This window comes from Aedes albopictus, chromosome 3 (assembly GCF_035046485.1).
Source record: "Aedes albopictus strain Foshan chromosome 3, AalbF5, whole genome shotgun sequence".
Lineage (NCBI taxonomy): Eukaryota > Metazoa > Arthropoda > Insecta > Diptera > Culicidae > Aedes > Aedes albopictus.
This window is the reverse complement of record NC_085138.1, coordinates 148,573,163-148,598,999: the sequence shown is the minus strand read 5'-3', so window position 1 is coordinate 148,598,999 and position 25,837 is coordinate 148,573,163. Positions and strand designations below refer to the sequence as shown.

The 25,837-nt window shown below is 44.4% G+C and overlaps 1 protein-coding gene across 1 annotated transcript in view; it reads left to right on the top strand.

Moving 5' to 3' along the window:
- Positions 1 to 16,944, top strand: part of LOC109424031 (stalled ribosome sensor GCN1) — a 29,835-nt gene extending 12,891 nt beyond the window's left edge. The window contains exons 3-5 of the mRNA XM_019699085.3: positions 8,475 to 9,445; positions 9,517 to 10,766; positions 10,833 to 16,944. Coding sequence (XP_019554630.3) covers positions 8,475 to 9,445; positions 9,517 to 10,766; positions 10,833 to 16,467 — 7,856 coding nt within the window. The 3' untranslated portion in view covers positions 16,468 to 16,944. The remainder of the gene's footprint in view (positions 1 to 8,474; positions 9,446 to 9,516; positions 10,767 to 10,832) is intronic.
- The last annotated feature ends 8,893 nt before the right edge of the window (positions 16,945 to 25,837 follow it).

The window sequence follows — 25,837 nt, the reverse complement described above, 5'->3', positions numbered from 1 at the left end:
CTCCCCGGACCCGGATCAGTACGAACAACATCGCAATCAGTCGGACATTGTCCCGTAGATGGGCTGCATCGAGCCCGAAACCGGTCGGCATTAAGGTAATTTTTTAATTATTTTGACGATTGTAAGAACTATAAGTGTCGTGTCTTGTCTCGCGTCGCGTTTCGTGAATGTCGTGATTGTTCTTACGTTAGCACTAAATGCACAAATTGATAGTTTGAGGTCACTATTCAGTCACTATTTGGTCACTTTTTTGCTAATTTTGGTCACTAAAGTCACTATTATTTTGCCACCTGATCGCTACCAGCCCTGAGTACACGAGAAAGACACTACCCTCGATAGGTGGATTAATCTGTTTTTCGGCAGTTGCCAACATTCGAGTGACGAAATCAAAACAGAAAAAGTGTTGCCGTTCAGACGGCTGTTCACTCTTCGCTTCTCTACCTATTTTCTCTGGATGAATGATATTTTTTGACATTGTTAGACCTTTGACCATGGTGCGCTTCCAGTAAGGTTAACTGTTTACAAAATCAGAAAAGTGATAAAATAGAAAATAGCAATATCAGTGTTCCGATTTAACCATATAAATCAATTTCTAGAAAACCGGGAAAAAACTTTTAGGTACCGGGAAAAACCGGGAAATAACCGGGAATTTATTTTACCGAGTTGAGTCGCCACTCTGTTTATGGGCTGGGCTTTCTTGATGATTCTGAAAGCTGTTTTTTTGTGGAATTTGTAAAAAGACGCCTACCAAAAATTTTGGAGAAACATCTGGTTGAATTTTGCAGTCAAATTTAATAGAATCTCATAAAGAAAAGCATTGGTTTTGCATGTGTCGTAAGAAATCAATCTTATTGGTTTTCTGACACCAATTCTGAAATTCCTGAAAAAAAAACAGCTAAGACCAAGGGGACGGCTACCTATTTTTTTACTATGGAGTTTGACAGGTTGGATTGTGCCTCCTTAAGTGGAGCATAAATTTATGCTCCAGCCAAAATATTCACCAACACAAACGTAAAATTTGAATGTTTACCTTTTTACGAGGGATATTGGTGCAAAACACTTCTATCACATTAGATCTCATAAAAGTGTTGATCATGAAAAAGCGGCCTATTTGAAAATTTTCAATTTGAGAGTGTGAATGTTTAGGTAAAGTTCCTACAGAGATTAGGAATTGTTTGTGAAAAGACACACAACACCTGTTTTCGCAAACATTGTTCACCAAAGTGCGTTTTTCCTTATTTTCTGCCGCTGCTGTATTGAGCGAATGTTGGTATTAGTGAGCTCTGGTTGCGCATGATAAGCGGCAACAAAATCAGATCATCATAGCACCCCCGTGGCTAAGACGTATTGAATATTTTTATGATTGCATTCTTAAAAAAATCCATGGACAAAGCTTTGGAAAAAGTCAAACGATTTTTTTTAACATGCATGACTTTCTTGATTCATTATGGATGAGTTAAACGGAATTGACGAAATTTCTAAATCAGTTATTTGTGGAACTTATGTCAAATTGATTTTTCATGCTAAACATAGAATTATTCTAAAAATACGTTAACTACTGTTTTAAAATTTCGAAAATTTCTGTTTGATTTCCAATTGTAGCACTTGTTGAGAGGGGAGTTGCAGAAACAATTATTTAAGGGTTTCTTAGTATAATTTTTGGCGGATTTTTTGTAGATTTCTTGAAGAAATTTGTTGAGGCTTTCGGAATCTCAAGACTGAGGACATTTTTGCTAAACTGAATTTCCAAGGGTGTGGTGTGACCAAAAACTCTTATCCTAAATGTCTATTGGATTAATACTTTTCTACATATCTTTTGCGCATGGATTTTTTTGTAGAAAATAATCCATGAAATTCCCAAAAAGTTTCTGAAAAATGTTTACCTGAAAGAATTTTTACCATAATGTTGATTATAAATTGTTTTAAAAGATTTGCCAAGAATGCTCCTTTTCTGGAATTGCTTAAAGGAACAGGAATACCCATTTTCGTAAAAAAGCCGATACACTGATTAATAAACAATCAAAGAACTATCGATCCATTTTTTTTTTGTTATTTCATTAAAAAAAACTAGCCTATTTGTAACATTTTTCAACTCTTGTTTGATGTAGAAGTTGTCAGCTAATGTCATAGATTAAAAATATTTTGAAAATTTCAAATTAATTTAATTTAATGGCTTTTTATAAGTTTAAGTCATCAAAACCGTATGTTTTTGTATTTACTGGCGTGGAATTGATGACCTCGGCGCGGATTTCAGATGGCTTGGTGCGGATTTTGCGGTTTCCTAATCGATAATTTTGTAACAACCCTGGGATGACAACCCAAGCAACACGACTTGTTCCAAAGCCAGTAATAGCAACCTTAGTGCAATTTATTCACTGTCCGTATTATAGACGATAGAACACAATTGCTTCTTCTTTGAAACCCAAAAAGCGCAGATTCTGAATCGTTGTGCAACTTGAGTTAGAGGAAATGATTAAAAATGGAAAAAATATTTTGTCCAGACTCGAACCATGGACACCAGGAGTATTAACTACTCACCTTACATGCTACACCAAACGCTCTGTGGGAAAGTTGCTGCTCAACACACCATAAAAGCTACTAAAGTGACTTGTTACTTCATTGCACCTTCTTTGTCACAAGTTGGAGAACTGTCAAAATAAAAAGACGCGAAAGTTTTTCGCAACGCATTTGGAACATAATCTGAACAAACAAACCAGAGTTAGATGTTGCATGACTGTAACATAGCACATTAAATGCAAGCTGACTGTTTTATCACTTGTGAGAAATATGTTAGCTCCGCCTCCACGAATCGATGTCAAACACGAGGCATTTGGTGATTTCTATGAAACAGAGCCGAAACTTTACGAAATTCGGAGTTTAAATGTAACTTAATTGACAAGATGGAAGTTGCATGTGCTTTCAGTGCAAGTCAATTAGACCAAAGCATATGCAGCCACATTTTGGATAATGTTGCAGTGCAGGTGCTGCTTGGGAACCTGGTTGTCATCAGTGAGCCCACAGTAAAAACGATGTGCAACTTAGATGCGGGACCGTGTTGCCAGATGTATTTCAATTGATCTAACAGACTATTAGCCGTGTGTAGTATTAGGGCAGTTCAGACTTTAAACATGTCAAAAATCCAAAGCTCCCATATGTTCGTTACAATCATTGGTGTAAAACTAGAGTCTTGTCAAATTTTCAGCCATTTCTGTGGTGATTCAATGGTGGCCCAAGAGCAAAATAGGTTTATATGGGAATTACTATGGAGAATTTTCGAAAAAGGCTCTCCGCGCTGTAGAGCATTACCACATGGATGAAGTCATAGGGTCAAGGCCAAATTGAATTCTTCAGATCTCAATGATGAATGTTGCCGAAGACCGGAACTTATTTCGACAATCTGGGAAAAAGTTATTAAACAAATTCTCACTCGCATGCGCATCTTTATACACGATGTCCTGCAAGGTGTGCAAGAAGGTAGCACGCATACTATGATTGCGTGTCAAGCGTGTCGATCGAGCTGTGGTCTTCTGTTCAAGCATGCATGTATGAATATTGATTAATAACTTCTGTCTCGTGAGTCGAAACGAGTTGCGGTCTTCGGCAACATTCATCATTGAGATCTGAAGAATTCAATTTGACTTTGACCCAACGCCTTCATCCATGTGATGATGCTCTACAGCGCGGAGAACCTTTTTCAAAAATTCTCCATAGTAATCCCCATATAAACCTATTTTGGTTTTGGGCCACCATTAAATCACCACCGAAATGGCTGAAAATTTGACAGGACTCTAGTTTTGCACCAAGGATTGTAATGAACATATGGGAGCTTTGAGTTTTTAACATGTTTAAAGTCTGAACTGCCCTAGTGTAGTATCCTTGCAAAATTTCGATACAACAAAAATACTCTACCGAAAAATATTATACATTACGCAGCGCACAAACATCCGTATGTCACAAATTTAGTTAACAGACTCACTTTTCCAGTTCGTTCGCCGACCCGTCTCAGCTCGGCACAAACTCGCCGCTCTATACATAATCCTCAATCTATCCCGCTCTTTCACATCTTTCATTCTTCTTCTTTCATTCACACCATCCATCTTTTCCCACTCATTCAAACGGTCGCAGTCAAGCTGCGAAGTTCAACACAGACAAGCATTGGTTTCCCGCGGTTCAATGGAAGCTCGCTTCCAGTCAGTCATGCGATGTTTTCTTCATAGTCCGCGTACACTGGTCAAAACAAGCGTATAGTTTTCATAATAAAATTTATTTTATTTTCATTTTCGACTCAAAACATTAAGATCAAAAATAACAATTCAAAACGCTGAAATATTTATTCCAACATAGTTTTTGGCATATTTGATTGCTCTGCAACTCTTTTAATCTTATTTATTTTATATACCTCCACTTCACTACACCGTGTACTCAAAGTTTAACTGTGCCCGAGATCTGTTGAAACTAATCTTGTAGTTCAGAGAATTTATCTCCATTTCATTGGATATATTGTGGATTTACCGGCTACTTGTACTGTACCGGTTACTTAAGTAGCCGTTACAAAGTAGCCGTTTTCAGCGCTGTTTGCAGTTCAGAAGGAATTTCTCTGCCTATCTTGATGCATGGGAAATTCCTTGCCTAAATCGCCCAAGAAACCGTTTTTCTTCGATCGCAGTACGCAGTTGCGAAGAAATGCCAATTCAAATGGCAACCACAGTAGACAATTTCTGCCAGGAATCGGTCAAGAAGTTTATTGAGCGATTTCTTTTGAACTCGAAACTAGGCTTTCATGTAAAAATCAACTTGATTGTCAAAAAATGAATGTCGCTGAGTAGCTGGTGGCAACGAGGAATAGCGCCTACAATAAAAATGTCTAAAATCATTTTTAAGTTACCCTTTTTATAAAACGGCTACTTTAGAGGCCATACTGAAGCGACCGGTAGAATACAAGTAGTCGGTAAATCCACAATACACCATTCAGCTATAGTGTCGACATCTTGCTGAAAAGTGGCGCAGTCAACCGTTGAGGTGACAACTCGATATTACATATCTTCAAACCGTACAAAAAATGATTCGACATCAACCGGACAAATAGGATAAAAATTAGTGAGCCAAGTTGGGTTCCTTGTGGCACGCCGGATGGTATTGCAAAAGACGCCGATTTTGCTGATCTCGTGGGGAACTTTATCAAAAGCTTTGGAAAAGTCGACATATGCACTATTCACTTGAAAACGCTTTTCTAAAGCAGAATTTAGCAAACACAGCTTTACCGCAGAGTGCATACGATCGTGAACCAAAAGTTCGAGCGTTTTGGCTAAACAGCTAAGAATGGTGATTGGTTTATAGTTGCTGTGGTACTCTCCATTTGACCATGATTTCGAAGGACTTCGTGTCCCATTGTAAATCTTGGAATCCAACCTCCTGTTCTCTAACATCCGTCGTATCGGCTTCTGAGAGTGACTTGAATATTCGGCAAACATGCAGTCCAAATGATTCTGCGCAACGTTGAATTAACGCAGGGAGAAGATTATCCGGCCCAGGCCCTTTGGACGAATTAATAGGTTTCAGTGTTTTGGTGGCTTCTTCTACGGTTAGTGTAGGCAACGGGAGATGGATGTTAAAAGACGGCAAGGTTTCTATCAGGTCATGAGAGTTCGGTAGAGAAACAACATTGTAACCCGATTTGAAATAGTCAGCGAGAATCTTAACTGATCCTTCGGTGTCATGACTTTTTGTATCGCCAGTTCTGAAGAAATGGACGCTGTAGCAGCATTTATTTTAAGGCAAGTTGAGGGATGAGGATATTTACTTGGATCAACCTGAATGCTTTACTGGCGATCCAAAGAAGGTATGCAAGCTGAAGCGTGCGTTGTACGTTCTCAAACAATCGAGCAAGGTTTGGAATATTCAGCTGGATTAGCACTGCAAGAATTCGGCTATACAAGATCAAATCAAAATTCGTGCCTGTATTTCATCATTGAAGGAGGACAAATGACGTTTGCTATCGTGGACGATTTTTTAATTTTTACAATCGATGCTGAAGTAAACTTTTACTGAATAGCGGATGCTATTGTCTGGGATTGCAAATAACAAAAGTCACAAGAAAGGCAAGATGTTCACTAGGGTTGTTCATCGATCAGCAGAACTATATTGAAGAAATTTTGAACCAATTCAATATGGCAAATAGTGATCCCGTGTCGACTCCTCTGGATGCAAATTTGGAACAAACTATTGCATATGCTGTTAACATGGTGGGGATTCCACGAGAATATTCTCTTTGGATTCCACCAGGACTTACGCTTGGGATTCCTTCAAAAATTCATTCAGGACATTCTTCTAGGATTCCTCCAGGAATTCCAGCCTTCAGAGATGTTTTTCGTGAATTACGTCATGAATGGGAGATCTCGCTCTCCTTGCTTAGAATTCTTTCAGATATTTTCATTAAAAAAATAAAAATTGTATGTATGTATACTGCCTATGATCGCATAACGGTCCCATATTTGCTGGATTTCCTATTCAGCAGGGTAGCAGAGCAGGGATGGGAACATTCACTTAGAATGAGTTACACTCACTTGCTATTTTCTCAGCTCAGAAGCATGCAATCAAGAAACGTTGTATGGACGACTTTTGCCTTGTGGTTTTATCTAAAACTTTGCCGAATAAAGTAGGGGTCGTACACGAATCACAAAGTCGTGACAGAGGTGTGAAAGCAACTCTCCACGAGGTGAGTGTAATTTACATTCACCTCGTGGAGAGTTGCCTTCGCAGCTTCCTCACGACATCGGTATGCGTGTGCGACCCCTATTGTTTTTGGCAAACTTTTAGACAAAATCACAAGGCAAAACTCATCCATACATCGTTTTTTGATTGCATGCTTCTGAGCTGAGAAAACAGCAAGTGAGTGTAACTTTTTCGAAGTGAGTGTTCCCATCCCTGCATATGGGACAATTATGCGATCATAGGCAGTATATTTACTGGAGATTATTTGTCCGGTCGGTTCATGAATAAGATTTCTTAAGTGATTTCTGTGAACTCCTGGGATTTGTGCAGGGATTCGTCCAGAGACTCCTTTAAGGATTCCTCCAGTATTTTTTTTTTCTGCAACAAATTAAAGTATTTCTTTGTAGATTTCTATGGGGTTTATGCTTAAATTGATTTCAGATATCCCTGGGCTTGGATTATATCTTCCAGGAAGCTTTGATTTCAGGCATGTGGTCGATGGCCTTTGCAGTAATGATTAGAATAGCTGAATGTATAATCAATGGCAAACAATTCTGTAAGAATCAGATCTCCAAGTCATCTGATATAGTTATACTGATCATGACGCTGCATAGTATATCGAACATTTGTCGAAGTCATTTATGTGCCGGGAAAATATAATTCCAAGTTGGAGAGAATATTACAAACTGAGGGAGGGTAATAGGCCCAGTCAGACCCCTGAATGGGCAATGTGGGTTAGTTTATGGGAATGCCATTGAAGGTTTGTAATATTCTCCGAGGCTTTCGAAATCCAACAGGGCGCGTCCCCGGGTTGCGGATAGGGGGAAAAGGGAGATTTTTCACATTCGTACTGTAATCAGCCAATGTGGTATTATCTCCTATGGTGTTGTAGTGCGAATGAATGATCTCATTCTATGGGAATTCGAACCTTGTAATGTATTGTTTATCAACTTCAATTTTCTAAGCTTGATAAGGTTTTGAAGACAAACATGAGATGAGAGAATTGCCTAATACGAAAGTCACATCAGCAAAGCTTTTACATATGCAAATGCTATCCATGGGGTCATGTCTAGCATTTAATATGTATGGCAATGACTGATTCTTACCTAGCAGGGGTACTACAAGACCACGCGGACAATTCGATTAAAGGCTTAATTGGGGATAATATATTTTCCAGAACTGAAGGGACATTTTTTCCGGGGTGACTGGCGAGTCGGAGAGGGTAGAAGTTTCCGTTTGTTATAATTGACAAAATAAACAATCGGGCGCTTTTTCTTTCTATGACTTGCTTGGTATTTTGTGGATTATTGTTTTTTGGTTTTGGAAGGTATGCGATTCACTATTGAGCCTTAAAGTTATTTTGCATCTGAATAGCATTGATATCGTCAAGTCTGCACCAACACCCTAATCCCACACCAAAATACCCTTTTCCTATCCCATGGCGTTTATGTGGTCAGCAAAGACTATTCAGCCATTACCCCTCCTTATCATCGGCTTTGGACTGACTTGCGCTCTCATTGCCCCACCAAATGCTGCAAAATGAAAATGAAAATGAAAATGAAATTGATTTCAGATATCAATTAAAATACTTTGAATTCAAAATAGTTGTTGCTGAATAAATGATTGTAGTTTTGCTATGCAAAGTTGCGCCCCTACTTTTAAGGACAGCTTATATTATGACATTTTCCATATGTAATCAAGCCATAAATAAAGCATTCGATGAACACTACCTTATACCTACTATATTTTTTTTCTCTTTCCAGGAATCAACGCGACTATCGTGCGTGGAATCTGCAAGGTGATCGGAACCACCTTAACCAAGTACAAGGACCCGACCTCCCAGGGTCTGGTTCGGGAACTGCTAGTTGCCCTACTGAAAGAGCATCCTGACCTGGCATACGAACACTTCAACAATGTGCTGAAGGCGTTGGTCACAAAAGATCTGGCGGCTGCTCCTCCTCTAAAAGGAGCTCAGGCAGCCGTGTTGGCACTGGGATGGGCGAACCTGGTGGCACTGCATGCCAATCACGAATCCGACGTGGGAAAAAAGGAGTTCCCGAAGTTGATCGAGATCCAGGCTGGGTTGTACCAGCTGTCGTTGACGTCCGGTGTTCAGAAAGTTTCCGACAAGGCGTACAGCTTCTTGAAGGAATTCTTCGCCAAGAAGGAAGATTTGGAGAAGGTCTATTTCAGCAAGCTGTTGGCAATGGAACCTTCCAGCGCGGTCATTCTGTTCATGTCGGCCATTCTAAACTACAGTAAGGAAGAATTCGAGGATATCTCCTTACTCGAGCAGAACAAAACCAAACTGCTGGATCACGTCGTAAAAGGATTGATAATCGTCAAAACGAAGCCCCATGCCAGCGATGTCGTGGGTTGTTCCATCGTACTCAGTGCCATCACAAAAGATGAATTTAAAGCCACCATCTTGCCGGCCTTGCAGCGATCCATGCTTCGATCGCCGGAAGTGATCCTCCGAGCGGTGGGCGCGATGGTAAGCGAGATCCCCGTGGATGTCAGCGACTTTGCAATGGATTTGGGGAAAACGTTGGTGCAAAATCTGGCATCGAAGGATGAAACCGTGCGACAGGAAGCCGTTGAGTCGTTGAAGCAGGTGGCCATGAAGTGCAGTGCACCGAAGGCCGTCGAAGCACTGCTAAAGGAGGTGTTTGCCGTATTCAACGGATCCGGCGGGAAGATCACCGTTGTGGAGCTGAGGATCAATTTACTGCAGGTGTGTGGTGCCTCAAAAGTTTTTTTTGATAATCAATTCTTAAACATCTACGTTTTATTTTGTCCTTTCAGGGTGCAGGTAACCTCAGCTATAACCAAATCAAGTCAGACGACATCCCAGCTCTGATGCCCACGGTGATGGATCTCTTCATCAAAGCGCTCGAGACCGAAACGCAAGAAAAGGTGCTCTGCCACGCGTTGGAGATGTTTGGCCTGTGGTCGGTGAATGTCCACGGGGAAATCCCCACCAAGATCGTACAAACCTTCAAGAAGGGACTGGAAGCAAAAGCGCAGGTGCTGAGGACCAGTTATCTGCAATGGTTCTTAGCTTGTCTGCAGAATGGGAAGCTACCTTCCGGAAGTGATTTCACCGCTCCTTTGTCGAAGATCGTCGAGAAAGCAGCGCAAAATCCGACTCAGACGCCGGCCGTTTCCGAAGGGGTTGGGGCGGCCTGTATTGTCCTGCTGACCAATCCCAAGGTCAGTGATCAGCTCAAGGACTTTTGGAACGTGGTTCTGGACATGAACAAGAAGGTCTTCTTGGGAGAGAAGTTCCTCTCGGCCACTGCTCCGGAAACTCTCTGCTATGTGATGCAGTTTTGCGAGCGGATCTTGCTGAACCACTTGGAGGATTTGAAGGGGTCTCCGGAACCGCTGTTCAAAACAGTTGTTCTCTGTGTCAATTCGCCTCATAAAAAGGTTCGCAAGTATTGCTTGCCGCTGCTGAGGAAAATCGTGAACAGTCCCAATGGTATTGGTTTAGCAAAGAGTTTGCTGCTGGAGCTGACGAGCTTTGTGGAGAATACTAAGATCCTGAATGAAGGTGAACAGGAAGAGGGTGTTGTTCCGGCGCAGGCCATCGTCGACACTGTCATGGCCGTTACTGACATCGAATCCATTCAGATATCCGACGCCCAAACGATTGCCGTTAGCTCGCTTTTGCCGGCACATCATCCGGCAGCCGCTTCGGTCCAATCGGACCTCTGGGAATCGATTCTGAAGCGGTTCGAGCTGGACGGAAAGTATTTCATCTCGATGAACACCGCCCACATCCAGGAGGTGTTCTTCAACGGGTACAAAGCAACGCCAATGTACGAAAATACACTGGCAACACTGTCGCGAATTAGTCCGGAAGTGATCCTACCGGTGCTGGTCCGGAACGTGACCGATCAGTTGAACAACTCACGAATGTCCAACGTGACGGACGAGGAGTACTTCACCTACCTGACACCGGATGGCGAGCTGTACGACAAGAGTGTGATTCCCAATTCGGAGGAGCAGACCAGCACGGCTCATTTGAAGCGCGAGAACAAGGCTTACAGGTGAGTTTTTATAGGGAATTAGATTCTCTGTGTGTCACAACTTAATTAAAATTTCCCTCATTTCAGCTACAAGGAACAGCTGGAAGAGCTGACCCTTCGCCGAGAAATCGAGGAAAAACGTCGCAAGGAAGGCAAATCAAAGCCACCCCAGTTGACCCCGAAGCAAAAAGAAGCCATCGAAAAGCAAACCGAGAAGGAAAAAGCCATCAAAACTCGCCTCCGCGAGTTGAACAGTATTATCACAACGTTGATCTCGCAAATCGAGGGGGCCGCCAAGGGAACTCCCCGGGAGTTGTCCCTATTCTTCCCCACACTGTTGCCGGCAATTCTGCGGGTGTTCTCATCGCCGCTGGCCGCTCCATCAATGGTCAAGCTATACCTGCGCCTGCGGGAGACCTGCTTCTCCGGGGAGCTGGTTGAAACGGGTCGGGATGTGGCCATTGCGACGATTCGCCTGAGCAAACCACACTGCGATCTGGAGGAGAGCTGGTGTACGGAAAATCTGCTGGAGCTGGTCAGCGATATTCTGGTGTCGCTGTACGACGAAACGATCGATAAGTATAATGTGCATATCGAGGAGGATGGGGCCAAGAGCTACCTGCTGAATGCTCCGTCCTTCAGCTATACGTTCGAGTTTTTGAAACGTGCGATGGTGCTTCCGGATGCGGCCAAGGACGAGAGTTTGCTGATCAACGGAATTCAGATCATCGCTTACCATGCACAGATCAAGGGCGACACGGTTGATGGGCAGGACTTTGAGGATCTGTACCATCCGAAGTATATGCCAAGGTTGGAGATGATCAAACTGCTGCTGAGTTTGATCCAGCAGCATCGGGGAAGGGTGCAAACCCAGTCGGTTGCCGCTCTGCTGGATGTGGCGGAGAGTAGTTCCGGAAAGGAGTACACGGCGAAGGCGGATACCCGGGAGGTGGAATGCTTGCTGGTGGCGCTGCAAGATGAGCTGGATGCCGTGCGGGACGTGGCACTGCGAGCGTTAGCCATCATGATTAAGGTGCTGCCATCTATTAGTGACGATTACGAACTGGGATTGAGACTCACCAGGAGACTGTGGGTTGCGAAACATGATGTTTGTGAGGATACAAAACAGCTGGCGGAGAACGTCTGGGTCCAGGGAAGTTTCGAAGTTCCAATCGTCATGGCTGATGAGTTATTGAAAGACATTATCCATCCGGAGCCTTGTATTCAGAAGGCCGCATCTTTCGCGCTGGTCTCGATCCTAGCGGAGGATTCTTCCATCATCGATAGCATTCTGGAGCAATTGCTGGAGATTTACCAGGACAAACTGACTATGATTCCAGCGAAGCTCGATCAATTCGATCGCGAGATTGAGCCGGCCATTGACCCATGGGGTCCCCGTCGGGGAGTGGCCATTGCCCTAAGCCACGTTGCGCCATTCCTCACGGAGGAGCTGGTCAACAGTTTGACCCAGTTCATGGTGTCCACCGGACTCCGAGATCGTGAAGAAATCGTCCATAAAGAAATGCTAGCTGCCTCGCTGGCCATCGTCGAACATCACGGAAAGGAAAGCGTCTCCTATTTGCTGCCAACGTTCGAGAAGTTCCTGGATGAAGCCCCGAACAACAGCGACTACGACAACATCCGCCAAGCCGTGGTCATTCTGATGGGTTCCCTGGCGCGCCATTTGGACCGGGACGACGAACGTATCCAGCCAATTGTGAATCGTCTCCTAGCGGCACTGTCCACGCCCTCGCAGCAAGTTCAGGAATCGGTTGCCAACTGCATCCCGCACCTGATTCCTTCCGTCAAAGAGCAAGCACCTCAAATGGTCAAGAAAATGATGCAGCAATTGGTCAAGTCGGAAAAGTACGGAGTTCGGCGAGGAGCCGCCTACGGCATTGCTGGAATCGTCAAGGGCTTGGGCATCTTATCGCTCAAACAGCTGGACATCATGACCAAACTGACCAACTACATCCAGGACAAAAAGAACTTCAAATCCCGCGAGGGAGCGCTGTTCGCCTTCGAGATGCTGTGCTCTACCCTGGGTCGTCTCTTCGAGCCTTATATCGTTCACGTTCTGCCACATCTTCTGCAGTGCTTCGGAGATTCGTCGTCATACGTCCGGGAGGCCGCCGACGAATGCGCCAAGACCGTGATGGCCAAGCTCTCCGCTCACGGAGTCAAACTGATTCTCCCATCCCTGTTGAACGCGCTGGACGAGGATTCCTGGCGAACAAAGACCGCTTCGGTAGAACTCCTGGGAGCGATGGCCTTCTGCGCCCCGAAACAGCTGTCATCCTGTCTACCCAGTATCGTGCCCAAGTTGATGGAAGTTCTGGGAGATTCCCACATCAAAGTTCAGGAGGCGGGAGCTACCGCTCTGAAAATGATCGGCTCCGTCATCAAAAATCCAGAAATTCAGGCCATTGTACCAGTCCTTCTGAGAGCTTTGGAAAATCCCTCTTCGAAGACCTCCGCTTGCCTGCAGAGCCTGCTTGAGACCAAATTCGTACATTTCATCGACGCACCCTCCCTAGCTCTGATCATGCCCGTTGTCCAGCGAGCTTTCATGGACCGCTCCACCGAAACTCGAAAGATGGCAGCCCAGATCATCGGAAACATGTACTCGCTGACCGACCAGAAGGATCTCACCCCGTACCTCCCGAACATTATCCCAGGACTAAAAACCTCGCTTCTGGACCCGGTGCCAGAAGTCCGTGCCGTATCTGCCCGAGCCCTGGGTGCCATGGTGCGAGGAATGGGCGAATCGTCCTTCGAAGATCTGCTGCCATGGCTGATGCAAACCCTTACTTCCGAAAGCAGCAGCGTAGATCGTTCCGGAGCTGCCCAAGGCCTGTCCGAGGTCGTCGGAGGCCTGGGAGTCGAAAAGCTGCACAAACTCATGCCGGAAATCATCGCTACGGCGGAACGAACCGACATCGCGCCGCATGTCAAGGACGGCTACATCATGATGTTCATCTACATGCCGAGTGCGTTCCCGAACGACTTCACGCCCTACATCGGGCTGATCATCAATCCGATCCTGAAGGCGTTGGCCGACGAGAATGAATACGTGAGGGACACTGCGCTGAAAGCCGGTCAGAGGATTGTAAACTTGTATGCCGAGTCAGCGATTGCTCTGCTGCTGCCGGAACTGGAGAAGGGACTGTTCGACGACAATTGGAGAATCCGGTACAGCTCGGTTCAGCTGCTGGGAGATCTGCTGTACAAGATCTCCGGAGTTTCCGGAAAGATGACCACCCAGACGGCTTCCGAGGACGATAACTTCGGAACGGAACAAAGCCACAAGGCCATTATTAGAAGTTTGGGTGCTGAGCGGAGAAATCGTGTGTTGGCCGGGTTGTACATGGGACGCAGCGATGTTTCTCTCATGGTCCGCCAGGCGGCGTTGCACGTATGGAAGGTCGTTGTCACCAATACGCCGCGTACTCTTCGTGAAATCTTGCCGACATTGTTCAGTTTGCTGCTGGGATGCTTGGCTAGTACTAGCTACGATAAACGTCAAGTTGCTGCTAGAACCCTTGGAGATTTGGTCAGAAAATTGGGAGAACGTGTTCTTCCGGAGATCATTCCGATTCTGGAGCGAGGTCTCAGTTCCGATCAAGCCGACCAGCGACAGGGAGTCTGTATTGGACTTTCGGAAATTATGGCCTCCACTTCAAGAGACATGGTTCTAACCTTCGTTAACAGTTTGGTTCCAACGGTGCGCAAGGCTTTGGCTGATCCCCTGCCGGAAGTCCGTCAAGCTGCGGCCAAGACATTCGACTCGCTTCACACCACGGTGGGAACTCGAGCTCTCGACGACATTCTGCCATCTATGTTGGAAAGTCTCTCCGACCCCGATCCAGATGTTGCTGAATGGACTTTGGATGGTCTACGCCAGGTTATGGCAATCAAGTCACGAGTTGTCCTGCCGTACCTCATCCCGCAACTCACGGCCAACCCGGTGAACACGAAAGCACTGTCCATTCTAGCATCCGTTGCTGGTGAAGCTCTCACAAAGTATCTCCCAAAGATCCTACCCGCCCTCTTGTCTGCTCTGGCCGCAGCCCAAGGTACACCGGAAGAAGCTCAAGAGCTGGAATACTGCCAGGCTGTCATCCTGTCCGTCAGCGACGAAGTCGGCATCCGGACCATTATGGACACGGTTATGGAATCCACAAAATCTGACATCCCGGAGACTCGCAAAGCCGCCGCCACCCTCCTGTGCGCCTTCTGCACCCATTCGCCTGGAGATTACTCTCAGTACGTGCCACAATTGCTACGCGGTCTTTTGCGACTTCTCGCCGACGGCGATCGAGATGTCCTGCAACGCTCCTGGGATGCCCTTAATGCGGTCACCAAAACCCTGGACTCGGCTCAGCAAATTGCTCACGTAACGGACGTACGCCAGGCGGTCAAATTCGCCAGCAGTGACCTCAAGGGCGCCGAACTCCCCGGATTCTGCTTACCCAAGGGTATTACGCCTCTGCTTCCGGTGTTCCGCGAAGCTATCCTCAACGGTCTACCGGAGGAAAAGGAAAACGCTGCTCAAGGCTTGGGAGAGGTGATACAGCTTACTTCGGCGTCATCGCTACAACCCTCCGTGGTTCACATTACCGGTCCACTGATTCGTATTCTTGGTGATCGGTTCAACGCTGGAGTCAAGGCCGCTGTTCTGGAAACTTTGGCCATCCTACTACACAAGGTCGGAATCATGCTGAAACAGTTCTTGCCTCAATTGCAAACCACATTCCTCAAGGCGCTGCACGATCCCAGTAGGATTGTGCGTATCAAAGCCGGTCACGCCCTAGCGGAACTGATCGTCATCCACACGCGTCCCGATCCGCTGTTCGTGGAAATGCAGAACGGCATCAAGAACACCGATGACTCAACCATCCGAGAAACGATGTTGCAGGCCCTGCGAGGAATTCTGACCCCAGCCGGTGACAAGATGACCGATCCACTGAGGAAACAAATCTACGCCACACTCACCGGAATGCTCGGCCATCCGGAAGATGTCACCCGGGCAGCTGCAGCCGGTTGTCTCGGCGCCCTCTGCCGATGGTTGAACCCCGATCAGCTTGACGATGCCCTCTGCTCTCATCTGCTCAACGAAGACTACGGTGATGATGCGGCCCTCCGACATGGACGAACGGCAGCTCTCTTCGTCGCTCTCAAAGAATATCCCTCCGCCGTCTTCACCGAGAAATACGAAGCCAAGATTTGCAAAACCATTGCTGCATCGCTAATATCGGACAAAATCCCCGTGGCGTTGAACGGCGTTCGAGCAGCCGGATACCTCCTGCAGTACGGCATGTGCTCGGACGAAGTGAAACTCCCGCAACAGATCATCGGGCCCTTCGTCAAATCCATGAACCACACCAGCAACGAAGTCAAGCAGCTCCTCGCCAAGACCTGTCTCTACCTGGCCAAAACGGTTCCCGCGAGCAGGACAGCCCCCGAATATCTCCGACTCGTCATCCCGATGCTTGTCAACGGTACCAAGGAGAAGAACGGTTACGTCAAGTCCAACTCGGAAATAGCCCTAGTCTACGTCCTGCGGTTACGGGAAGGCGACGAAGTCCACCAGAAGTGTATCGCCCTGCTGGAACCGGGAGCGCGGGATTCGCTGAGCGAGGTGGTCAGCAAGGTGCTACGCAAGGTCGCCCTCCAGCCCGTTGGCAAAGAAGAGGAACTGGACGATACGATTCTCACGTGATTGCTGCATAGTCATAGGAAACAGTATAGAAGGCATGGCTGGGATCCAATGGCCACCCTTTCAAGACTTCCGGCAGCAGCGGTGGGATACAAAGTTTCGCTCACGATTACCATCCGGCAGCGGTTGCAAAGTTACAATTGGCTCATGTGGATCGAAAATAAAGAAGAAATTAGATGTGGAATAAACGCTCGAAGTTGTGACCGATGGATGGACTGTAAAAGAAAGTCTTGATTAGTGTTGAATCTGTGCTCTAACCATAATCAATATCGTTCGTATCGTGATAGTCGTCGGGGAGAGGAATCTTGCTACCACCTATTTTCAGTACTACTACTACTTAATCTACTACAACTATCAATATTACAGGACATTCGGTGTAAGTGTAGAATTTTTACTCTAGGTCGTACTATTTCCATTGATTACCATTACCAACATTACGTGAAAGTCTGTGCAGTTGCTATAAAGCTAGATAAAAATACAGCCGAACCGGTGTTGTCATTTGCTTTCAGTTGGTATCCTTTTTAAGTTTTGATCAATTTAGATCGCAAATTAAGTCGGTATCAAATGAGTTTGTGGGGGTGCTTACGCCAATTACACATTTAAGTGCAGTGCATGCATGTAACCATTATGAATTGCCGTTGTGAAAGTATCACCAAAAAATATTAATAAACTTTTTTTTTTACTCTTTCTATTTCATATAACTTGTTCACTACTAATGAGGACATCATCCATCCCATAAAACGCGTCCATGTTATGCGGGACAACCAGGGCATACCGGTAAGTACGCTTTTTATTCACTCAATTCTCAACGTTTGAGACCCTGTCGCTTTGGAAATTTAGGAAAAGAATATATCAAATTACCAACATGCGTACGTGTTATAATGCACTCAGCAAAACAATGCAAAGGGTTACTGGTTCGATTGTCGGTCAGTTCAGGATCTTTTCGTAATTAAAATATTCTTGACTTCCATCAAAGAATAAAAATAGAAAGAATGCCCTCTCTTGTCTTTTTCTATGTAAACGTCAAGCGACAAGACAAGTGGCGCTCTCTAAGCGTATCAAGGTGGAAGCTCTCTGTAACAGTGTATGTCATTTGTCATAAGAGAAGGTGGTGTATGTATGTTTTAGTATCCGCATACAATCAGTAACGCACACTACCTCATGAAGGTTGAACTTTCACCCGCAGATAACGCTGCGGTAGTGTCCCCTCACGCATCATCGGAGTGGGAATTCTTGATATTATTATTCTTTGCTTCCATCGTACCTACCATGATATGATGGCACAAATTTCCCAAATGGAGGAGAACGTATCTCTGGAGCCGACCTACTGACCTACCATATGATACGAATGCAAGATGGCCGTAAAGAATGCTCTCGGTTTACCTCGGCTAATGTCCAAAGTGTCTCACAATTCAAATCATCAAATATGTAAATTAGTTATCAATACATATTTACTAAAATTCCAATAAATGGAACATGATTTCACGAATCTAATTCAAACTTTTTTATTCAGTACGGTCGATCCAGGAAACCCATAAATGACGTTGTTTTTTTTTTATCATTTTTTTACATTCTTCTGCCCTTGTAGTACCGTAGCTACCGAAGAATACCCTTACTTCACTTCCCACAAGGAGTAAAAAAGATTCCCTGAAAGAATCTCGGGAGAAATCCCACTGAAAATGAAGGAATCACTGGAAAAATTCTCAAATAAATCCCCTGAAAGAATGCCGAAGGCAATCCCGGGAGAAATCAATGATGGGATCCCGGAGGGAAGAAATCTCTAAAGCAAACCCGGGAAGAATCAATGAAGAAAGAATCCTGGAATAACTCAATGAAGGAATCCTAGGAGGAAAAGGAAGCCCGGATAAAAATCCAGGAATAATTCTAAGGAAATTTTAAGCACACCAGAAGTCGCAAAAAGAATGTAGAAGTAACCTCAGAAAGAATCTCAGAGTCCCTTTGAATTTCCAGAGGAATTCTTGGAAAAATCCAGGGGTGAGATTTTTGAAACCATCCTAGAGAAATACCTGAAGGAATTAGTATAGGGATCCCGGCAGAAAACCTTGGAGGAATCCCAGAAGGATTTTCTGAAATAATCGCGGCAGGAGTCTGGAGAAATCCCTGAAGAAATCTCTATAAGAATTCTTGAATTAAATCCGTGCGCAAAAGTTCGGGGTTTTCGGATTAAACTTTCTGAAGGAATCCTATGAGAAATCCCTAAAGGACCGGGTAGAATACTGTTAGATATATCTAGCTTGAAGAAAAAACCTCTACTCGGGTTGAGAGAACAATTGCGAATGAGCTTTATTAAACAAATTTTACATTATTATGCTGATATCAATAGTTGCTACGTTGCTACTTTAAACGATGCATGGTAACAGCAACATTGAGTTGCTACGATTGTACCTCCATCACTCCTCCTCATCGGTTGCAGGTAGGATTCCCATCTTCTTTCGTAACATCTCCAATCTTACTCTATTCAAAGGTTTCGTAAGCACATCTGCTATCATAGTTTCAGTCGGGCAGTAGGTTACGTTGATTTCGTTGCGTTCAGCAAGATGTTTGACGAAGTGAAACTTGGTGTCTATGTGCTTCGATCGTTTTTCTCCATTGCTGGTCAATATCTTGATACAGCTTTGATTGTCTTCAAAAATTTGAATAGGATGCTTCACTGCTGCTCCAAAATCTTTCAGCAGTCGTTGAATCCATATCAGGTTTTAGCAGCTTTCAGCAACCCAACTAACATTTATTGTGAATGTAAACGTCAACAAAGCGTCCTTAATACGGCTTGATGCTGAGTTACTGTGTTGTACATATGGACGGAAGCTTCTATGCAAGCCCTATACCAATGAATCTGGCGAACTTAATCAGCTTGTACATGCTGTGCGATCAGCTTCTATGCCACCTAGTCATAGCTCTTTTCTCGGCTCCTATGTAACCACTAACTGAATAACATCTTGAGAAGGCGCTTTTTCAGCCTTTTCGCAGTTGTTAAATAATAGTTTTACGGCATCCCCAAATGGAACGATTAAATATAATTAGGTTATGGATACCGTGACGCAATACATGTGGAACTGGAATTATCACTTTTAAAATTGAATAATGAACTTGCCGCTACTTGGAATCGAACTCCCGATCTCCGTATCCACTGGTCCCGATGATGTCCTCGCTGCCACACTGCTATATATAAATAACATAGAAAATAGCCCGTTTTGTTTTACTCCAGACAAGGCTTCATAATTGTGCCACAAGAAACCTTACCCAACTTCATCTTGCTGTAAAAGCAGTGAAACGTCAAACGCAATAATGTTTACATTGAACAAGCTGTGTGGTTGCGCCAACAGATTCTTCTTCACAGCATCTAGCTGAAAGAGTGTTCTTTAAGGTGAATATATGACTAAGCCACACCTCGATTCTTCAAAATCACAAATCTGAAGAACCGATGGTCGGTTTGTGCTGAAAAGTTAATCGATTGGTTACCTGCTGGTGGTGACCAATCGATCAACTTTTCAGCGCAAAATGACATTCGGTTCTTCAGATTTGTGCTTTTGAAAAATCGAGGTGTGGCTTCGTCATATATTCACCTTAAACGGCTACGAAGCGCTGCTGTTTTGTGTTTTGGCAACAAAACGTACTGTATAAAAGTAGCTGTTGTAGTGGCTGGGACTCTTACTCGATTTGCACATCTTCCGGCAAATCTTCCGGCATTGAATAAAAGTGCAATGGATAGCTGTAAAGAATTTGTGTAGTAGCTATATATTCCGCTTAAAGTTTGTTTTGACAATAATGTTTACATCCGACAAGCCGTGTTGGTAAACCAACAGTTTCTTTATTACAGCATCTAGCCGTAATTAAATCGCATAACGGCCTTTAAAGCGCTGCTGGTTTGAGGATTTGCCAGTATAATGAATTGTACTGTATAGTAGCAGCTGTTTTGTTAGTGGGGACTCCTATTCGATGTGTTCAAGTTTTCACATCTTCCGGGAAATCTCACGGAGTTGGAATAGGGTGGAGTAAAGGCAGCCCTAGTGACAACCAATGGATTTCTGAAAACCGAGTTTGGTAGCTGTATGGTGCTTGTTTTGCAGTCGTGTATTAGCTTATGATTTATATTTGACTAGCTTTCCTTTTATTCAGCGTTGACTGCTTTTACTCGATGGTTACACAACAGAAAGTAAATGACTGAAGCTTATAGCGCTGAAAATGTTAGTTGGGAAGGGCAATGTACTCCGCTTCGGTCGATGATAGGGCAACACAAGACTGCTTTCTGGCGCACCACATGATCAATCCATTGCCGTATCGAAACAGATATCCGGAATTTGACTTACGGTCCTTAACGTTACCTGCCAAGTCAGCATCAGCATAAACTTCCAGATCTTGGGATGCCTTTCCCAGTTGCAGTCGATGGTCACTAGTAGATTTCAAATAGCGCAATACTCGTTTCGCTTCAACCCAGTCAGCAGTAGTTGGTTGGCTTACTCTTCTTCCGAGGATCGAAGCGCTGATTGCAATGTGCGGTCTAGTATTTACGGCTAGATACAGCAAACCTCCAATAAGGCTTTTGTATTGATCTTCGGTAGGTAGCCTTTCAGACTCCTCCTTTTGCTGTATATATCCAGGGTCCATTGGTATTTTCGATCCTTTTACGTCCGTCAATCCAAAACGACCCACAAGCTTCTCTATGTAGGTTTGTTGGCACAAGCAATAACCGCGGGTAGGAAATGCTTCTCAACGCCTAGTTCCGTCAGTTGAAACTCCGATCCTAGCTTCCGCATAATTTGACGATATTCTTGTTCATTCGTTGTGACCAGTAGCATGTCATCTACGTATACTAGAAGGTACGTTACTTGATTCTTCTGTATCTGTATATACAATAGAGTGGGTCATCGTTTATATGGAAAAATGAAAAACTCAATGGTATCCCATCAGATCAAAGCTTTTTTGAACCCATTTCAGGACACAAATAAGTGTGCAAAATTTGAGCACGATCGGTTATGTCTACGTTTTGCGCATCGCGTTTGAAGTTTGTATGGGGTTTTACATAGGAAAACACCCTTTTTTCCTTTTTTCATATAACAAGCTCGAATTTTTATAAAACCGTGTAACCGATAAATTGAAAACATAGGGTGTTCAGGGTGTCCTGAAAAACTTTGTCGAAGACCGCGAAGTGATCTGATGCGTATAAAAAAAGTTATAGCGTTGGCATTGCTTGTCGAAACAGCATCATTTTGTTGCTATTGTTATTCCTTTACATGTTAAAACATAAACACATGCATGTGGTTCGTTGATTATAACTATTTTTACAAGCATCGGATCGCTTTGCGGTCTTCGACAAAGTTTTTCAGAACATCCTAGGCTATCATTTTACAGTATCGGTTAAAAAATTTCAGACAAACTTTTTCAACTTATGGCTAAAATGCAAAAAAGTATGTTTTCCCATACAAAATCCCATACAAATTTCAATTGCAATGCGCAAAGTGTAGACGCAACCGATCGTGCTCAAATTTTGCACAGATACTCAGGACCCGAAACGGGACCAAAAAAGCTTTGATCTGAGAAAACGGTTCCGATGACCCACACTAATATACAAGCAAGGGTCCGATTCAGCTGGTTTGAAACCACTCTGCAGGAGAACTTCGTTCAGCTTCCGATTCCACATTCTCGCTGACTGCTTCAATCCATACAGGCTTTTTCGGAGATGACAGACTTGACCTTCTCCGCCGTGAACTCCTGAGGGAAGCTTCATGTATACTGTTTCTTCAAGTTCTCCATGGAGGTAGGCAGTCTTCACGTCCACGTGTCTTACCAGCATCTTCCTCTTGGCAGCTATGGTTAACAGCATTCTGAACGTAGCCTGCTTAGCTACCGGCGCAAAAACCTCATCATAATCCAGTCCTGATCGTTGAGTAAAGCCCCGGGCCTTGTACCGGATGACTCTCCCAGACTGGTCCTCTTTCTTCTTGAAGATCCATCGCGAACCAATGGCTTTCTTTCCAGCGGGTAACGTCGTAAGCTCCCTAACACCGTTTTGCTTCAGTGACTTGAGCTCGTTCTCCACTGCTGCTTTCCAGGATTCTTTCTCCGGACCACTGATGGCTTCTTGATACGTACGTGGTTCACTAGACGATTGATCCACCATTTTTCCATTTGCAGTAAACCGCTCAGGTGCCACACCTTTCGTTGAATGAGTCGATCTTCTTGGTGTTTCAGCAGTCAACTCCTCCTGCAGGATATTCATGTCCTCCTGAATTTGGCAATCCTCAACGGTATCATCCGATTCATCATGGTCGTTTGCATCCTCATACATGCTGCAGTCATCGAAACCATAAAAATCTTCTTCATTGTCATCTGGTAGAACTGGCGCCTGGATTGCTTCTCCTCTGGTCGGTATCGTCGATAGAAAAACCTTATCAGCATCGTTTTCCTTCTTGAGAACTTCACCAGAATTCTCCGCTGTAGCTGTGCTACACGACTGACTGTAACCGTGCACCACGACTGACTATGATCTTGTTCGATTCTGTATCAATGAAACGCCACGCCTTGTGTTGATCCGAATATCCAACAAAGGTCATCTTGACTGACTTGGGCTCCAGCTTCTTCCGTTTCTGTTGAGGTATGAAAACGTATGCTTGCGATCCAAAGATTTTCAGTGATCCAAAATCCGGTTTGGTTCCGTGCCAAATTTCAAATTGAGTCTTTTGAACAGATTTCGTCGGCAAAATATTTTGGAGGTAATTGGAAGTACTGACGGCTTCTCCCCAATACCGATAGTCCAATCCGCTGTCCAGTATCATACATCGTGCCATTTCCACTAACGAACGATTTTTCCTTTCTGCAACGCCGTTTTGTTGCGGCGTATACGACACTATGAACTGTTGCTTGATCCCGTTGTTTCTCAGGAACTTCTTGACTTTGTTACCGCAGTACTCACCACCTTGGTCCGACCTGACTATTCTGGGTACTCTGCTAAACTGGGTTTTCGTATACTGCACAACATCTTTCAACGCTTCAAATGTCTCGGACTTCTCTCGTAACAGGTACATCGTTGAATATCGACTAAAATCGTCAATAAAGGTGAGGAAATATCGCTGCCCTTCAGGTGTAACCGTATTCATTGGTCCACAAAGATCACTGTGAACCAGGTCCCAGTATCGCGCTTGACTTTCTTTTTGAAGCTTTCGGAAACGGTAGACGGCACATTTTTCCTTGGAGACATGTTTCGCAGGTCATCTTCATTCCACAATGCCGAACATCGATGCCACTTGCTAGCTCTCGGCGCTCCAATTCACGGATAGCTTCAGCATCACGGTGTCCAAGTTTACGATGCCATTCATGAATGCAGTCCTTCGTACAACATTGTTCAACCACCGTGGTCGCTCTCTCCACCAGACGAATATGATACAGTTCATTTTTCCGAGGTGCAACAGCAGCAATTCGGTATCCTTTTTTGATCGTACATCCAAGACTCCAGCACCTTTTTGCACCAAACTGCCGACGGATACATACCAGATTCATGTCGAGGTCCGGAACGAAGAGTACATCGCTTAACAGGATTACTTTTTATTCCCCATTTTGTCCGTAGCAATTGATCTTACACTTTCCAATTCCTTTCACCGCAGCACGCTTGCCATCAGCAACTGTCACATAACGCGACGTGTCGTTCTGAAGGTCTTCCAAAATGACAAAATACTTCTCGTTGGCGCTCATGTGCGAACTGGCTCCGGAGTCCACTATCCAGTTAACTGCAGGATCTTCTCCGACGGTGAATGCAAACGTTTCTTCATCGGACGTCGCAACTCTCGCCTTTGGTTGTGGTTTGGTCTTCCTTTCATATCCTGCGGTACGATTCTTGTGACTTTCATCGCTTGAGTCCTTTTCTTTCAGCCATAACTTGCAGTTTCTTTTGTAGTGTCCAACCTTCTGGCAATAGCGACATACTATGCCCTTGGTCTTCCCGTCAGCCTTCAACACCGTTGATTCCGCTGATGTGAATTCATTTCGCTTCTGAACCTCGTTGATGATTTTCGTCTTCACGATTTCTAGCGTAAGTTCATCTTCAGATCGGTTCTGCAAGGTAATTGTAAGAGCGTCAAAGGAACTTGGCAGGATCACTTGCAAATCATCGTCCAACTTTGTACCCGCATTCGAGAACTTCTCAAACAAATCTTCAAATTTCATCAGGTGCTCTTCAATATCGTCCCCTTCGTGGTACTTCAAATCACAAATCCGCTTTAGATTATGTACTTTTGGTGTTAAGGATTTCTTCTCATGCTGCTTCTTGAGATTTTTCAGACGGCTTTGGCAGATGTAGTGTTCCGAATGTGACCAAGTTGACTTCTGCTTAACAGCAATCCAATCGTCACTTGGGCCCTTTGGTCACCGTCACCCAAGCAGCAACCTCCGCAGCATTCGACCGATTGGCATTCAACTCGGGCTTCAATCCAGGCACAACGTATCTCCACAAGCCTTCCCGGACGAGGAGGAACTCCACTTCCAACTTCCAGGTGTCGTAATTCTCGTTCGTCAGCTTGATTATTCCCGTTTTCTCCATCTTCACAGCTTTAGATAGCGCAGGCCCATAACCTGTTAGATATATCTAGCTTGAAGAAAAAACCTCTACTCGGGTTGAGAGAACAATTGAGAATGAGCTTTATTAAACAAATTTTACATTATTATGCTGATATCAATAGTTGCTACGTTGCTACTGTAAACGATGCATGGTAACAGCAACATTGAGTTGCTACGATTGTAACTCCATAAAATACGTGAATCAATCCCTGAATAAATCTCAGGAGGAATCGTAATAAAGAAACCCTGGGCAAAACCAGTGAAAAAATCCCAAAAGCAATCCAGAAGAAATATCTATAGGAATCCTGGATATCCTGGATATATTTCTGATGGAATCTCGGAAGGAATCCGTGAAAAAATCCCATAAGTAACCCTGAGAGGAATAATTGAGGGAATCGCGGGAATAGTCCTTGGTGGACGCGTGAGAAAACCAAGGAATGATCCTGAAGAAATTCTCGATGGAATTTCAGGAATAATCCGTAAAAGAACCTGCAAGGAATCACAGGAGAAATCTACGAAGAAATTTAAGAAACGATCCCTGAAAGAATGCCGGAAAATATCTCTGAAAGAATTTTGAAAGGATCCTCCCTAAAGGAATCCCGGTAGGAATCATTAAAAGAATTCCAAGCGGAAGTCTTAACGGATTTCCTGAAAAAATATCCTTGTAAAAATCCCTGAAAGAATCCCGAAAAAAAAAATCCTAAAGGAAATCCGAGACTGATCAATGGAGGAATCCCGGAAAAATTCTCTATAGAAATCCCGGGAAAATTCCTAAAAGAATGCAAATCAATGAAACAATTTAGGG